Source organism: Mus musculus, chromosome 17 (genome assembly GCF_000001635.26).
Source record: "Mus musculus strain C57BL/6J chromosome 17, GRCm38.p6 C57BL/6J".
In the NCBI taxonomy this organism is placed as follows: Eukaryota; Metazoa; Chordata; class Mammalia; order Rodentia; family Muridae; genus Mus; species Mus musculus.
In genome coordinates, this window is record NC_000083.6 from 19,574,473 (window position 1) to 19,588,467 (window position 13,995).

The 13,995-nt window shown below is 34.9% G+C and overlaps 1 protein-coding gene across 1 annotated transcript in view; it reads left to right on the top strand.

Moving 5' to 3' along the window:
• The first annotated feature begins 2,758 nt into the window (after nt 1–2,758).
• Nucleotides 2,759–13,995, top strand: part of Vmn2r101 (vomeronasal 2, receptor 101) — a 35,087-nt gene continuing 23,850 nt past the window's right edge. The window contains exon 1 of the mRNA NM_001104563.1: nt 2,759–2,976. Within this exon, the coding sequence (NP_001098033.1) occupies nt 2,759–2,976 (218 nt within the window). The remainder of the gene's footprint in view (nt 2,977–13,995) is intronic.

The following is a 13,995-nucleotide window of genomic DNA, read 5'->3' on the forward strand; positions in this document are numbered from 1 at the left end:
GCAAATTTTTTCCTCTCAAGTATTTGATGAGTTTGAAAAGTAGATTAATGATAGTCATGCCAAAGTGCAGTGTTTAACATTAATCAGTTAATTTCTGATAATATTATCATATTCATAAAACCCCCAAATAAGATTTCCTTAGATTATCTTCTAATTATAAACTTTTAAAATACTTTTAATTGTGTTAATTTGACATAAATCCTTTTCAGAACTTTGCACTAAATAAGATAGATTAGAAGTAATTTCCTGAAAATTGTAAATACAAATGAAGTAGACATTTTATTAATAATTCTTACCCTGTCAGGAGTCATAATGGGACAATCTAATAAGTAGCAGGTGATCATCCTGAATTGGCCTGCCTCATATTATTATATAGTCTGCAACAGGTGAGCCCTCCTTAAGCAAGGCTATGAGGGACACATTTTAGGAACAATTCCTGCTATTAATATGCTTTCCTGTTATTATTAAACATATTTAACACTCACTAAGTCAGAGCACATCTGTGCAGATACTCAAAGATGTACTATTTTGTTGATGATATATTGACATATAGACTACCTAAGCCTTAATGATGACCCTATAAGGATTCCTAAAATGCTATCTGTGATTATTAAGCTTTTTTATAATGAGACTGTTAATAGGTCATTTTTTTGATAGTCAAATCTGTAATAAGAACCCTGTCAGTCAACCAAGTGTCACCAGTTAATTGCTCTTATATGGTAACCAGACTTTCCCCTACCCAGAGCACATTTCAAGAGGTTGTAAATCAATTAACCAAAGGTCAGTAAAAGGGAACTAGCTATTTACTATAGGTGCTAGGACAAAAAATAAAATATTGACTGGGTTTATCTACACAAAACTTCACTAATAATTTAGTTAAGGTTTTAAACCTTCAGTGAACCTGTGGAGCTCAGACAGGTGATGGATGTTTAGCTAGATAATTACTCTAATGAATATGCATGTAAACTTTTGCTGTTGTAAACTTCTATTTCATTTCTTGATTTTATGTTTTGTGTGAATTTGTGATGATCTTTGTAACATGTGATCATGTATTCTCCAAGATATTTAAGTACTGACAATATGTCAGAGACCATACTTTGAGAAAGTGAGCTTTTCACAATCTCCCATCCTGACAGGCTAAATGGCCTAGTGCTTGGGGTTGGTTGTCACTCCCTCCTCCCTGTTCCCTTTCTGGCATCTGAGGCTATAAAAGCTGAATTATAGTCCCCTCTCCTATCTCTTCCTGAACTCCTATGACTTCCAAGGCCATGAGTTATGCCTGAGCCCAGCCTTACACCCCAATGCTGTCAAAGAAGATCTATGTTCCAGAGATAAGACACAGAGTGCTTGCCACCTGGATCCTGACTTCGGCCATCATGTCAGCAGATGCCCATTTTTTTTTTTGTTCTTTGTTAAATTCCCCCCCCCCCCGACTCCTCCCTATTCTCCATGATATATGCTTTAAAACCAGGCACCTCAGCCTAATAAACAGAGACCTTGACAACTATTTGCTTGGTCTTCTGCTTTTCTTCCCCTTCCTCCCATTTTCTTCCAGGTTTTTGGTCCCCCTCGCACCCACGAATAAATGAATCCCATGAGACAGGATAAGAACAAAGAAATGAAACAGAACTAAAATCAATAGAGGAGACTTTTTTGCCTTTCCCCACATTGACTAGAATCTTTTCCCTTTCCTCACTTAGAGAATTTTTCCCTTTACTCACTTAGGATCTCTCTGCTTATCCTGTTAGATTGCTTTCATAAGATTTTTTTTTTTACAACTTGGTAATAATCTCTTCTCTAAGTGTTTTCTCTTCCTGTATCTTCTGACTAGCAGGCTGAAATTTAGAGCCCAGCAGTTCCTGCTGAGATAGAACAAAGGCTGCATTACTTAATCCTCTTCTGTTGGGCTACAGTTAATCGCCTAAGCCAGCAATCTTTTACCCTTAGAAAGAGCAAGAAACTTTTCAGGACTTTTTAGAAGTTATCATCATCATTTCAGTATAATTAGAGAGCTAGAAAACTTGGAGACCCTCAAACTTTAAAGCCATCACCAGAGTCCTAGTCTGTGAATCCACCACTACACTGGCTGAGCTGGAAGCTCATTCCATTACGCTGACAATTCTCAAAAGTATTCTTATTGTATAAAGTTTACAGATATTAGAGATAAAGTCCATTTCTTGAATTAAAAGCAGGAAAAGTTGGGCTAACCTAAACGAATGTGTATTGTATAAATTATCTTGGAAGTTGTTCCCCAAAGTTCTTACTTGTTAGTTGCCTCCAAAACCCTTCAATATATTAATTTTGAGTGATTATACCTGCATTGCTTTATTTTTAGTCTTTTCCCTTTTCAGTTGCTTGGCCTCCTGTGATGGAGCCTGTGGGGATCAGCCTATATTATTATTTTTTTTATATTAAAAGTTTCTTGCTTCATATGGTTAGCTAACTCATCCCAAGAGATCAACCCTAAGCTCTTGCTGTTTTTAGTCTGTGCTGAAGTCATAGTGCCTTTGGCTAGTGAAGAATATGAACAAACATATTTCTGAACTTTTGTTTTTTAACTTGAATATAGGGCTTAAGTACCACAGTCCATGTTAAAAAATAGTTTCAAAATTCCTAATGTCATTCTCAATGCCTTGGAATAATTATTGTGACAGACTGACTCATCAACAAATACAAAACATACATGGTCACAAAACATGAACCAAACATATATGTACTGAACACAGTTTTGCATTAAGCAGACCCATGTACCAATAGGATGCTCCTCTGGATTTTTATCTTCAGGCTTTTGGATATTCCCAAATTTGTCTCTGCTTTTACCTATAATATCAGTAGATGTTATTTCATAATCACTGAAGAATTTCACCATGAAGGAGATGTTGTGGTTGGTGCATTTTTCCCTCTTCATACTTTCTACACGGAAAAGAAAATGCCACATTCAACTGTACCATATGAATATTTGGACAATCAAATACAGTAAGTACATATATTTCTTTTCCAAGTTCAGAATTCTTATGACTTAGAGGGTGTAGTAATTAAAATTTACTTTTTTACTTTTTATTTTGAAAAATTTAATCTTAGAATTTCTAAAATATTTTCATCAGTTTAATCTTCCTTTTAGAACATTTTCCTCACTCAGCCAGAATGGAAATGGAAACATCGACTGTATTCACTTTAGTTTTTTCTTTGATTGGTAACCTTAACCTCTTATTTGCCATTCTTGTTATGCCACAATATCTGAATAATTTTCAGTGTTTTGACTTCAAGGAATGATGATTTATTCTAAGCCTTACATTGCTCCTTTTAGCATTTTGGAAATCCTGATTGTGCCTGGGATATTAGGTGATGTCACTAAAAGCTGTAAGTTCTCTGTGTGTTGTGATACTTCAATAAAGAGGCCACATGTGTTACATGCAGCTGATTCCAGAATTAACAGTGTCACGTTTTGAAGTTGTGAATACATCTGGACTCCATAGATATGTCATCTATCTCATGCTTTATTATAAGAGTTTGTTTGATAAGTTAATTTTTTCCTCAGACATTTTGCAGTATTTATTCTGATTTTTATGTATGTGCCTACCAAGACTTACTGGCTATGAGATTTTCATCTTGGTGCTGATTCTTAGTTAAATAATCCAGGTTAATTGATAGTGTCAGACATCTATTGCTGAGTTGGACAGAAATGTTCATGTATGTTTTTTAATCAGGTAAATAAGTTGATTTTATCCAAGCCAGATTTTTTAATCTACCCTGTTTATAACCAATCAGCTTGATTAATCCCATTTACTCTTTTCATTGGCAGTAATGTCTTTTTTTGTCTCTTTTTCTTTGTGTGTATTCTAAGGACGATATAATCTCCAGAGGTATATTCAATCAAATTTATAAGTACAAAGAAAAGCAGCTCATAGCATGTATGGCAGAATTGGGAGCATAAGTTTGTTTTTAAAGTTCTCTCTGTGGTAAGGACTCATGGTGCTTTTTATTAGCCCTGAAAAGATTATTTTACCATTCATCTTTTAGAGGCAGATGAGTGCATCCAACTCAAAAATTCATATTCATTAAGTAAATTTTTACTTGTGCAAGTAATAATCTTTCTTATGAAAGTATATTACACCTTGGTAAACTATTTCACAGCATCCTTTAGTTACCAGCAATTGTGTGTGTGTGTGTGTGTGTGTGTGTGTGTATGCATGTGTTTGTGTTGTGTAAGTTTCAGTCCATCTAGGCAACTTATGAATGTTGAGTTCTTGAAATTAAAATAAGAAATGAAGTGCACAAGAATTTGCATAAAGAATGGAAGAGGGAAATGATGTATTTTATGATCTTAAGAAAAATGAAAAAATAGTTTTAATTTTCAAAATATATTTATTATAAAGCATGGTTTTTAAATATTCGGTGTGCAAAAGAGTTTGATGTTGCCTCTGATCATTAATCTGTGACTGTAAATTTTGAGTTCCTTTGCTCTATTAGTAACAGTTATTACTTAATTCCTCACATGTGTGGAACTTTCAAAAATCATATATATCTTTGAATTTTTGTATGTATTTATTTGGATATATAATATTTATACATGAAAAACGTCATTGATCTTTTTGCTTAAATTATATATCCCACAAATAAATTTTACCTATGAGCTATTTTACTTCATTTGTATTTTTATCTCTCTGCTTTCATTTAAAATTACCATTTACTAATTTTTTTTCATTTCTGTGTATGATATCAAAGATCATTTTTATTATTTAAGTAAAAAATAACTTTAATTTCAAAACACGTGCATGCATTCACCATGGAACTTTATAATTAATATCAAACAGTGTAATATAAAACATGAATTTAAGACCACCTAGTACCTTCCCACTTCAGAAAAGACTTTCCCAACTGTACCAGCAGACCAAGTGCAGAGCCAGATAAGAAAGCTGGCTGACTAAACAAATGTAAAAACATAGTTTTAGTTGTCAAAATGATTAAGCATACAGCTGTCAAAAAACATTAGCTGTTCTCAGAGAAATAATCATAACAAAAATAACAGTTCTCAGAAGAACTCTCTTACACTCCACACTGAATTTTGAGAAAAACAAAAGAAAACACAAACTGCCCTAACCTTGCTATGATTCCCTGTGACATAATAACCCAACATGGTACAAGCAAAGTGAGTCACTAGGCCAGAGGTTGTCACTATACAAACCAACCAATGTCTGAAAAGGTTACTTGCTACACCAATTAGAATAAGCCAGTTACCCTGTTGCTCAGATCTGCCCCTTACAAGGTATAAAAAGTGTTCTTTCTTTGTTCTGTTTCTTTTGTCTGCCCTGTGTGCTTAGATGGGAGTCCCCAACATGTTGTATCAATAAAAAATCCTCATGAGGTGTGCAATCATGGTGATCTCTGTGGTCTTTGTGAGTGAGGGTCTTTTGATGAACTCCAACACGATGTTCTCAAGTAGGTTTAATGAGCAATTGTCCTATACCAAGGCTGCTAGGTTGTTGATCATGCTTTTTACTTTCAAATGACTCTATTGCTTGTCATCATATTGATATTATTATGACTATGTTTTCTCTTTATTTTTATAAGTGAATGTGTCTTTGTTTATTTGTGAATATATGACCTTTCATGTTTGTACACATTGAATTTCTGGAATTCAACCTTGGATTCTCTGGAAAAATGACACCCTTAATTCCTCAGAAAGTACTTCTCTCCACCATAAATTTTTCCCTGAAAACCTTAATAATGATAATATATTTAAACTTTTAAAAAATTCAGTTCATTGATCATATTTTCCAGAGCTCCCAGATAGTTCAGTACCCACCATTTCTTTCCATATCTATCATGCCTAATACCAAGTTTTGACTGGATCTATTATAGGACAAGCTTATAACTTGCAAGTGATCTTCTTGAAATGACTTTGCTTTAGATTAAATGTATGATGAAGCTCCAATAGTCAAGGATTAGGAATAAATCATTTTAGGGAAGATTCCTGCTGTAAATATCTTTTTACTGTTACTATTAAACATACATAATAATCGGTAGGTATTTGCTCAATTATTTGAGCAGATCTCTGTAGATCCAGGAAGATGTACTCTCTTGTAGTAATGCTATATAGAAAAATGGATGACTTCTTAATTCTTAATGATGATCCTCTAAGAATTCATAAAATTAAATCTGTTTATTAAGCTTTTTCACAGTTGGACATCTATTAGATCCTTTTCAGATAGTCATAACTAAAATGAGAACTCTGCTAATGTCCCATGTATCACCAGTTAATTTCTGCTAGAGAGTGAACAGACTTTGTAATATTCAGAGTATATTCCAAGAAGTTTTAAAACAAATCAACAAGGTCATAAAAAGGGAACTGTGGTTTATTATAGGTGAAGGAGTGAAGATAAACCATTGACTGAATTTATCAATAGCAGATTTACTAGTTACTTGGTTATGTTTTTTAACTTTCAATGAACCTGTGGAGCTATGACAGGTGATGGATGTTTAGGCAGATAATTACTCCTAATGGATACACATGTAGATATTCTCTTCTGTAAACTGCTATTTTAATTTATGATTTGATTTATGTGTGAACTTGTGATGAACATTTTCATATATGATCAATTATTCTGAAAGATGTATAAGTGCTGATGACCAAGAGAAGTGTCAGAGGAACTGAGATAAGGAGATTTTTTTTTTCTTTTGGACAGAACACTTCTTTGACAAAGAAAGGGAGAGAAAGAAAAAATTTCACTTGCCCACTTAGCATCTTTATGGTTTTCCTTAGTTTGTTGATAGTTAGCATCAGAAATAAACTGTAAAATCACTTCTCAAAGTGTCCTTTTTTCTTCCTGAGACATTGAACTACAGAATAAACATGTGCAGGTCTTGCTCAGATAGATCAAAGGACACGTTACTTGTTTCCAGGATACAGATATCATTCTCCTAAACAGCAGCCTTTTACCACCAAAAAGAGCAAGAAAGCTTTTAGGACTTTTGGAAGTTATCATCAGCATTTCATTATATCTGGAATGCTAAAATGTCCAGAGACCCTCAGACTTTAAAGCCACACTGGAGACTAACTCTCTACCCTCTCTAGGTCAGGAGGCTACTGTAATATAAATTGGATCTTACAATAGAAACTGTAAAGAAGTTATGTCCACACAGACAGGACTCTCAACTGGACCTTAGAAACCCATTGGCCAGGGAGTATGTTGTTATTGAGTGTGAGAAACAAGAGTTCTTTTTGCCTAATACAATCAGCAGAGGCTGATAATGGGGACCATCAGCACTCGGTTGGGTTGGTTGAGTACCATATGTGCCCAGAGTATAAACTGCCATCAGCTCTGGGTAAAATTGATTGCTGGCACCAGGCTGTTCTCTCAGCATTTTTGGTGGGTGCTGTCAGCACCAAACTTAGATCAGGAGCCTTCAGGTCTGGGTTGTGATCATTTCCTGTATCTCTCAGGATGGCACAAAGTGATTATAATGAGAGAGAGTGTTTTAGAGATGTTATTTAGCAAACCCTTAAAGAAAATAGTCATTAAGTTTAGCACTAGCCAGCTGACTGACTTTCTTTAGTTTTTATAAACAGTCAGTCCTTGGTTTCCATGAAGAAACATTTAGATATAGATGTATGGGAGAAAACAGGGTTAGATATTAACAACTTGATTACAGAGAATGGAGGATTAGGTATGTCCCTTACAGCATTTACTATTTGGACTGTACTTAGGAAGGCATTCACAAATGACAAAAAAGGCATATGTGCTCAGGAGACATTAGATTCACCTTCTTTTGAGGGGAATTAATGACTACTGTCTTGATCGGGATCTAAGAGCAATGTTTATTCCTCAACATAAAAGTCTGTGAAAAGTAGCTCACAAGAGGGTAGTGATAAAACAAAAAGGGAAAAATCAATCTCTGAAGAGGAAACTGACTCAGAAAAGAAACTAAGAAAACATAATGAACATAAGTGCCCCACCCTAAAGCATTTAAATATAAGTCATTCCAAAAGACTCCCTGAAAATTATAAAACGAAACCAAAGAGGTCTACCGGATTTAATGCAGGTGTTTTCCAAAATTCAGAACAGGGTAATTTGTCTGGCTGTTTTACAGTGATTATGGAGAACAACAAAGAGTATAATGATTTCTTAAGGAAACATTACCATTTAAATTGTTTATGATTCCTCCTGAGAATTTTAAAATAGCCATAGCCTGCCTAATCAAAGAATGTTGCGAATATATATATATATATATATATATATATATATATATATATATATATGTATATATGTATATATGAACCTGACACAAAAAGAGTTATCTAAGATGTCTGAAGAAAAGAGTTGAATGAAAGAGATAACATATGAGATGTTTATGGGGGAATAATTTGAAGAAACAACTCACCAAAAAATGACAAAGGAAGTTCTAGTAAAAATTAGCAGCTGCAAATTTAGAAGCAGGGAGATGCTTGCACAGTGGAGATAGAAATAGCAAAATGCTTGCTAATATAATACAGAAACAAGAAAAAATATTTTGAGGACTCTGTTGCCTAACTGATAGAGGCTCTGAAGCAATAGATAGTGCTTGAAAACATTTGGCCTTTGAGAATGCTATACCTACTTGTCAATCCCTTCTAAAGACAATGAAAAACTCTGGAAATTTATTTAAAGCATGTGCTACTTCATATTTTCAAGTTATATCCATTACAACAACCTTGCAAGGCCAGAAGACTATCCAAAATTATAATAATCAAGGACAGAAAATCTTTAATAAATCAGGTTTAGTTCAAAACATTATTCAAGTAACATCCCTTGACTCATCAGCACATAATGTCCCAGAATGACAGAAGGTACCATGAATTTTAATGCTTCTGGTCCAACTCAGAGCAGAAATACAACAGGGTATCCTCCTTGTCTGAAAGGTATCACTGGTATAAAGAGTGCCAAAATAGCTTTCATAAAAATGGCACTGCCTTACCTGGTGCTACTATAACACCTAATAATACAGGTGTCTTATCATACAGTATGAGGAACCTACCTCAGGCCTCTCATAAAACAGAGGTAATCCAATAGTCTCTGGCAACCAATCCATTGGTTAATGGGGAACTCTCTAACAGGTTCAGCAATCAACCACTGGCATTACAGGACTGATCCTCTACAGAAATATTTATACATGATTACTTCTCAAACAAGTTACCTTAATTGTTAAGATCTTAAAATGATTTTCCTCACACAAGAAAACTTTGCATAACAAATGGAGCAAATGACAATAATTATTGTTTCTTAAATACTAAGGACAAGCTCCTTTATAAAAATCTGTGTCACTCTTTTATAGCTATTTTACAATGTTAGCCCCAAGTTAAAGAATTGCAAATCTTGCTTCAATTTAGAAATTTCCTTTTCTCTATTGGACGTGTTTAAGTTCCTTCTATGTTTTCTGGTCCTATGCATGAATGCTAAGAAAAATTGTTGCTCCTCCCCACCCCACTCCCCGCTGTTTTTTTGGAAGGTAATTTAGCGAAATCTTAAAACATCATCAAATCATCTCTGCACTCACAGAAAAAAGTTATCAAATAGCAATTGTTTTGTGCTTTGGGTAGAAGTGGGCCGGATAGACTCAAGTGTGTGAATGCCTAGCCCATAGTCAGTGGCCTTGTTGCAGTAGGTGTGGCCTTAGTAAAATTAGTGATTCCCTATACATGAGTGGTTTTGAACACAATGAAGCTTGGTTTTACCCATTGTCTTCACTCCTGCTTTTTGTGGATGAAAATGTAGAACTCTCAGGTCCTTATACAAGACCATTACTGCCTGCACACTAGAATGCTTTCCTCTAGTATGAAATAGAGAAAATCTCTGTAATTTAAAGTTTTTTTTCATACTTTTTATGGTCATTGTGTGTCTTCACTTCTACCAAATGTAAAGAAGACAGAAGTTGACACTAGAGAAATGGTTATGCTTTTAAGGGTAATGTTTTTGGTTTGAAGAAATATTGATTTTAGAATTTTTTGTTTGTTTTTTTGTTTTTGGAGGAAAGTAGTGAAATCCTTTAAGTGCTGCTTAATAAGCCTTTCAAGGAAGAATGTGAAAAAAAGTATTGCTGAGTGTAATTTGATCTACGAGTTCCTGGCTCAAGTGGACAGAGAGGAAATGAATGCTAGTGTCTACTAGAAATTACTCTTTAATATCTTGGAAAAGAATGATGCTGCATTTGACCGAGTACAAAAAGTGACCCTGAAGATAAAGTGGTAATATATTTATTCCATTAGCAAAGAAAATCTCAACACAGCCTCTTATTGATATTGCCATGTGAATATTAGTATTTAAGCATATGAAGATATATAAAGAAAAGCACACATCTGGGCAGTGGTGGCACATGCCTTTAATCCCAGCACTTGGGATGCAGGGCAGGTGCATTTCTGAGTTCAAGGACAGCCAGTTCTGCAAGAGTGAGTTCCAGGTCATCCAGGGCTATAAAGAGTAACCTCGTCTCAAAATAGGAAAAAAAAGAAAAAAAAAAGAAAAATAGAAAAAATACAAACCTTAGAACCAAAAATACACAGCAGATTGAGGAGAAAATAGGACTAAAAACTGCCATTGACCTAATTCCTGTGTTCAACCACATGAAGATCTTAAAGGAAAGCCTGACGCTATATGAAATAAAGGGAACAAAAATTTCTGGGCAAAATTCTACCGATCTATGCCTCCAATTTGGGAAAGGAATTTAAGGTTACTAGCCTTGTCTATAGATAGTTTTTTCAGGATATCAAAATTGAGAAAGTAAAGGAAAACAACAAGAATAGAAAAGTGGTAAAGATTTAATTTTACAAGGGAGCCAATTTTCTGCCCTAGCATTTAGCATATCTTAGCAGGTTTTGACATCTGGTTCTGGCACTAAGAGTCGAGTATTGTTGAAAGACACTTTAGCTTCATTCTCTGTAACTAAGTACATCAGTTAAGGCCAGGATTATATAAGGAATATCTGTGCATAGAGACTTAGAGGGGCCATTATGTCAAAGTCCAAGGGAGAAGCCTGGAATGCTTCATGATGTTGAAGGGGCAAGAGCTGTGATATAACTCTCCAAGGTAACGACTAATAGAAAATGGATAAAGCCAAAGAGAAAGAAATATTTTGACATAGATTAGAGATGAAAGGAATTGGATATGTAAAGCATATATTGATATCAAACATGGAGTTTCAGAGTTTGGAGTTTGCTCAACTTGTTTTTCATCTTGCTTTGGTACAGTATTTCCTGACTATGTTCTTTTACCTCAAATTTGAAATGGTATTGTAAATCCTGTGCCATGAAATGTTGAAAGTATATGATCTACATTTTCATTTTTATTTTTTAGGGTTTTACATTGCATGATAGCATATGTTTAAAAAGAGACTTGGAATTTGGACTTTAAACAAACTTGAGGTTATTTTAGAGTATGGGAAGTTAAAGTGGACTAAATATATTATGCACTATTGTATGACTACAGTACTATCAGGGTCAGGGAATGGAATGTAGTAGTTTGTACAGAAATGGCCCAAAGACTATTCTGTATAGATGTTTTGACCATACTGTGTGCACAGTTAGGATGTGTGTCCTATTCAGAGTAGACACGGACTTGTTAGAAGAAGTATGTCACACTGGTGATGGGATTTCACTTCTGAGAAGAACATGTTTTCCCAGTGTGTGCCAATTTATACTTTTTCTGCAGTGGATTAAGATGTAAAACAATCAGATAATTTTGAAGACCATTTCTGCAAGAATTCAAAGAAATCTTAATGAACTTTTGTTTTGTTTTCTGTGATCAACTCACTCTGACAGATATATTTACTAATATTCTTTTGTTGGTATGTTTGGGGCCTTTTAAGGTAAAATGTATTTTTCCACAAAATATATTAATAAACAGATAAAGATTTTTTCAGAGAGTAGAACACAAGAAGACTGAGTTATTGAGTTCCTACCTCCCAAAAGAATATGAGTATATGCCTGTAATCCTGTAATTATATGGAGGGTATGAGAAAGAATCAAGAGCATATCTATAGGTTTGCTGTGCAGAGATCTAGGCATATGTGATAATAAAACTAAGAAATCGAGCAGGCAGATAAGCTAATGCAAGTCTTTATCCCCAGTAGTCTGGAAAATGGGAAAGGTGGATATTTCTGAGTTAAATATCAGCCTGATACCATCAGACTGGGAAAGGATCTTTAACTATCCTAAATCAGATCGGGGACTAATATCCAATATATATAAATAACAAGAATGTAATGTCCAGAAAATCAAATAGCTCCACTAAAATGGGGCTCAGAGCTAAACAAAGAATTCTCACCTGAGGAATATTGAATGGCTGAGAAGAATCTGAAAAAATGTTCAGCATCTGTAATCATCAGGGAAATGCAAAGCAAAACATCCCTTAGATTCCACATCACAAGAGTCAGAATGGCTAATATCAAAAATTCAGATGACAGCAGACACTGGCGAGGATTTGGAGAAAGAGGAACACTTCTCCATTATTGGTGGGGTTTCAAGCTTGTACAACCAGTCTGGAAATCAGTCTGGCAGTTCCTCAGAAAATTGGACAATAGTACTACCTGAGGATCCCACAATACCTTTCCTGGGCATATACCCAGAAGATGCTCCAACTGGTAAGAAGGACACATGCTCCACTATGTTCATAGCAGCCTTAATTATAATAGCCAGAAACTGAAAAAAAAAAAAAAACAGACACCCCTCAACAGAGGAGTGGATACAGAAAATATGGTACATTTACACAATGGAGTACTACACAGCTATTAAAAAGAATGAATTTATGAAATTCCTAGGCAAATGGATGGACCTGGAGTGCATCATCATGAGTGAGGTAAACCAATAACAAAAGAACTCACAATATATGTAATCACTGATAAGTGGATATTAGCCCAGAATCTTAGAATACCCAAGATAAAAGAAGACCAAGGTGTGGACAATTTGCCCCTTCATAGAATTGGGAACAAAACACCCATGGAAGGAGATACAGAGATAAAGTTTGTAGCTGAGATGAAAGGGCAGACCATCTAGAGATTGACATACCCTGGGATCCATCACATAATCTGCCTCCAAAGGCTGACACCATTCCATATACTCACAAGATTTTGCTGAAAGGACCCTGATATAGCTGTCTCTTGTGAGGCTAAGCCGGGGCCTAGCCAACACAGAAGTGGTTGTTCACAGTCACCTATTGGATGGATCACAGAGCTCACAATGGAGGAGCTAGAGAAAGTACCTAAGGAACTAAAAGGATCTGCAACCTATAGGTGGAACAACAATCTGAACTAACCAGTACACCCTGGAGCTCCTGTGCTTGCTGCATATGTATCAGAAGATGGCCTACTCGGCCATTATTGGAAAGTGAGGCCCGTTGCTTTTGCAAACTTTATATGCCTCAATACAGGGGAACTCCAGGGATAAGAAGTGGGAGTGTGTGGGGGAGGGGATGGGGGACTTTTGGGATAGCATTGGAAATGTAAAAGGAGAAAATAACTAATAAAAAATATCAGCTTGATAAACACAACAACATATAGTCAAGTGTTATATACAGAGTTACTGAGTAAAGGAAGCAAGCAACTGAGCAGTAAATGAATGAAATGCATAGATATATTAGAGCATTAATACAGAACTACACAATCAAATAAATATAATATACTATAAATAAAGTTAATAGCTAGGCACCAACCTGTTGTTTTCTTGACTTAAACTTATTCTTTCTGAAATATATACAAACATACATTTTAAGAGACATACATGCACACAGTCACACATAAAAACACCATAATATACACAATGATAAGAATGAAAGGTCAAGGCACTGTACTCATTTAATGTCATCTATTCAGATACAGAAGCAGGCTTTCCTATTTCTTTCTATGACATTAGTAATTTCACACTGCCATACTCAAAACTTACATCAGAGAAATATCTACCTTGGTCACATGCAATGAAATGAAGTTCAGAATATTATTTAATCAAGATCTCTTTTTAAAAAGTAGTTA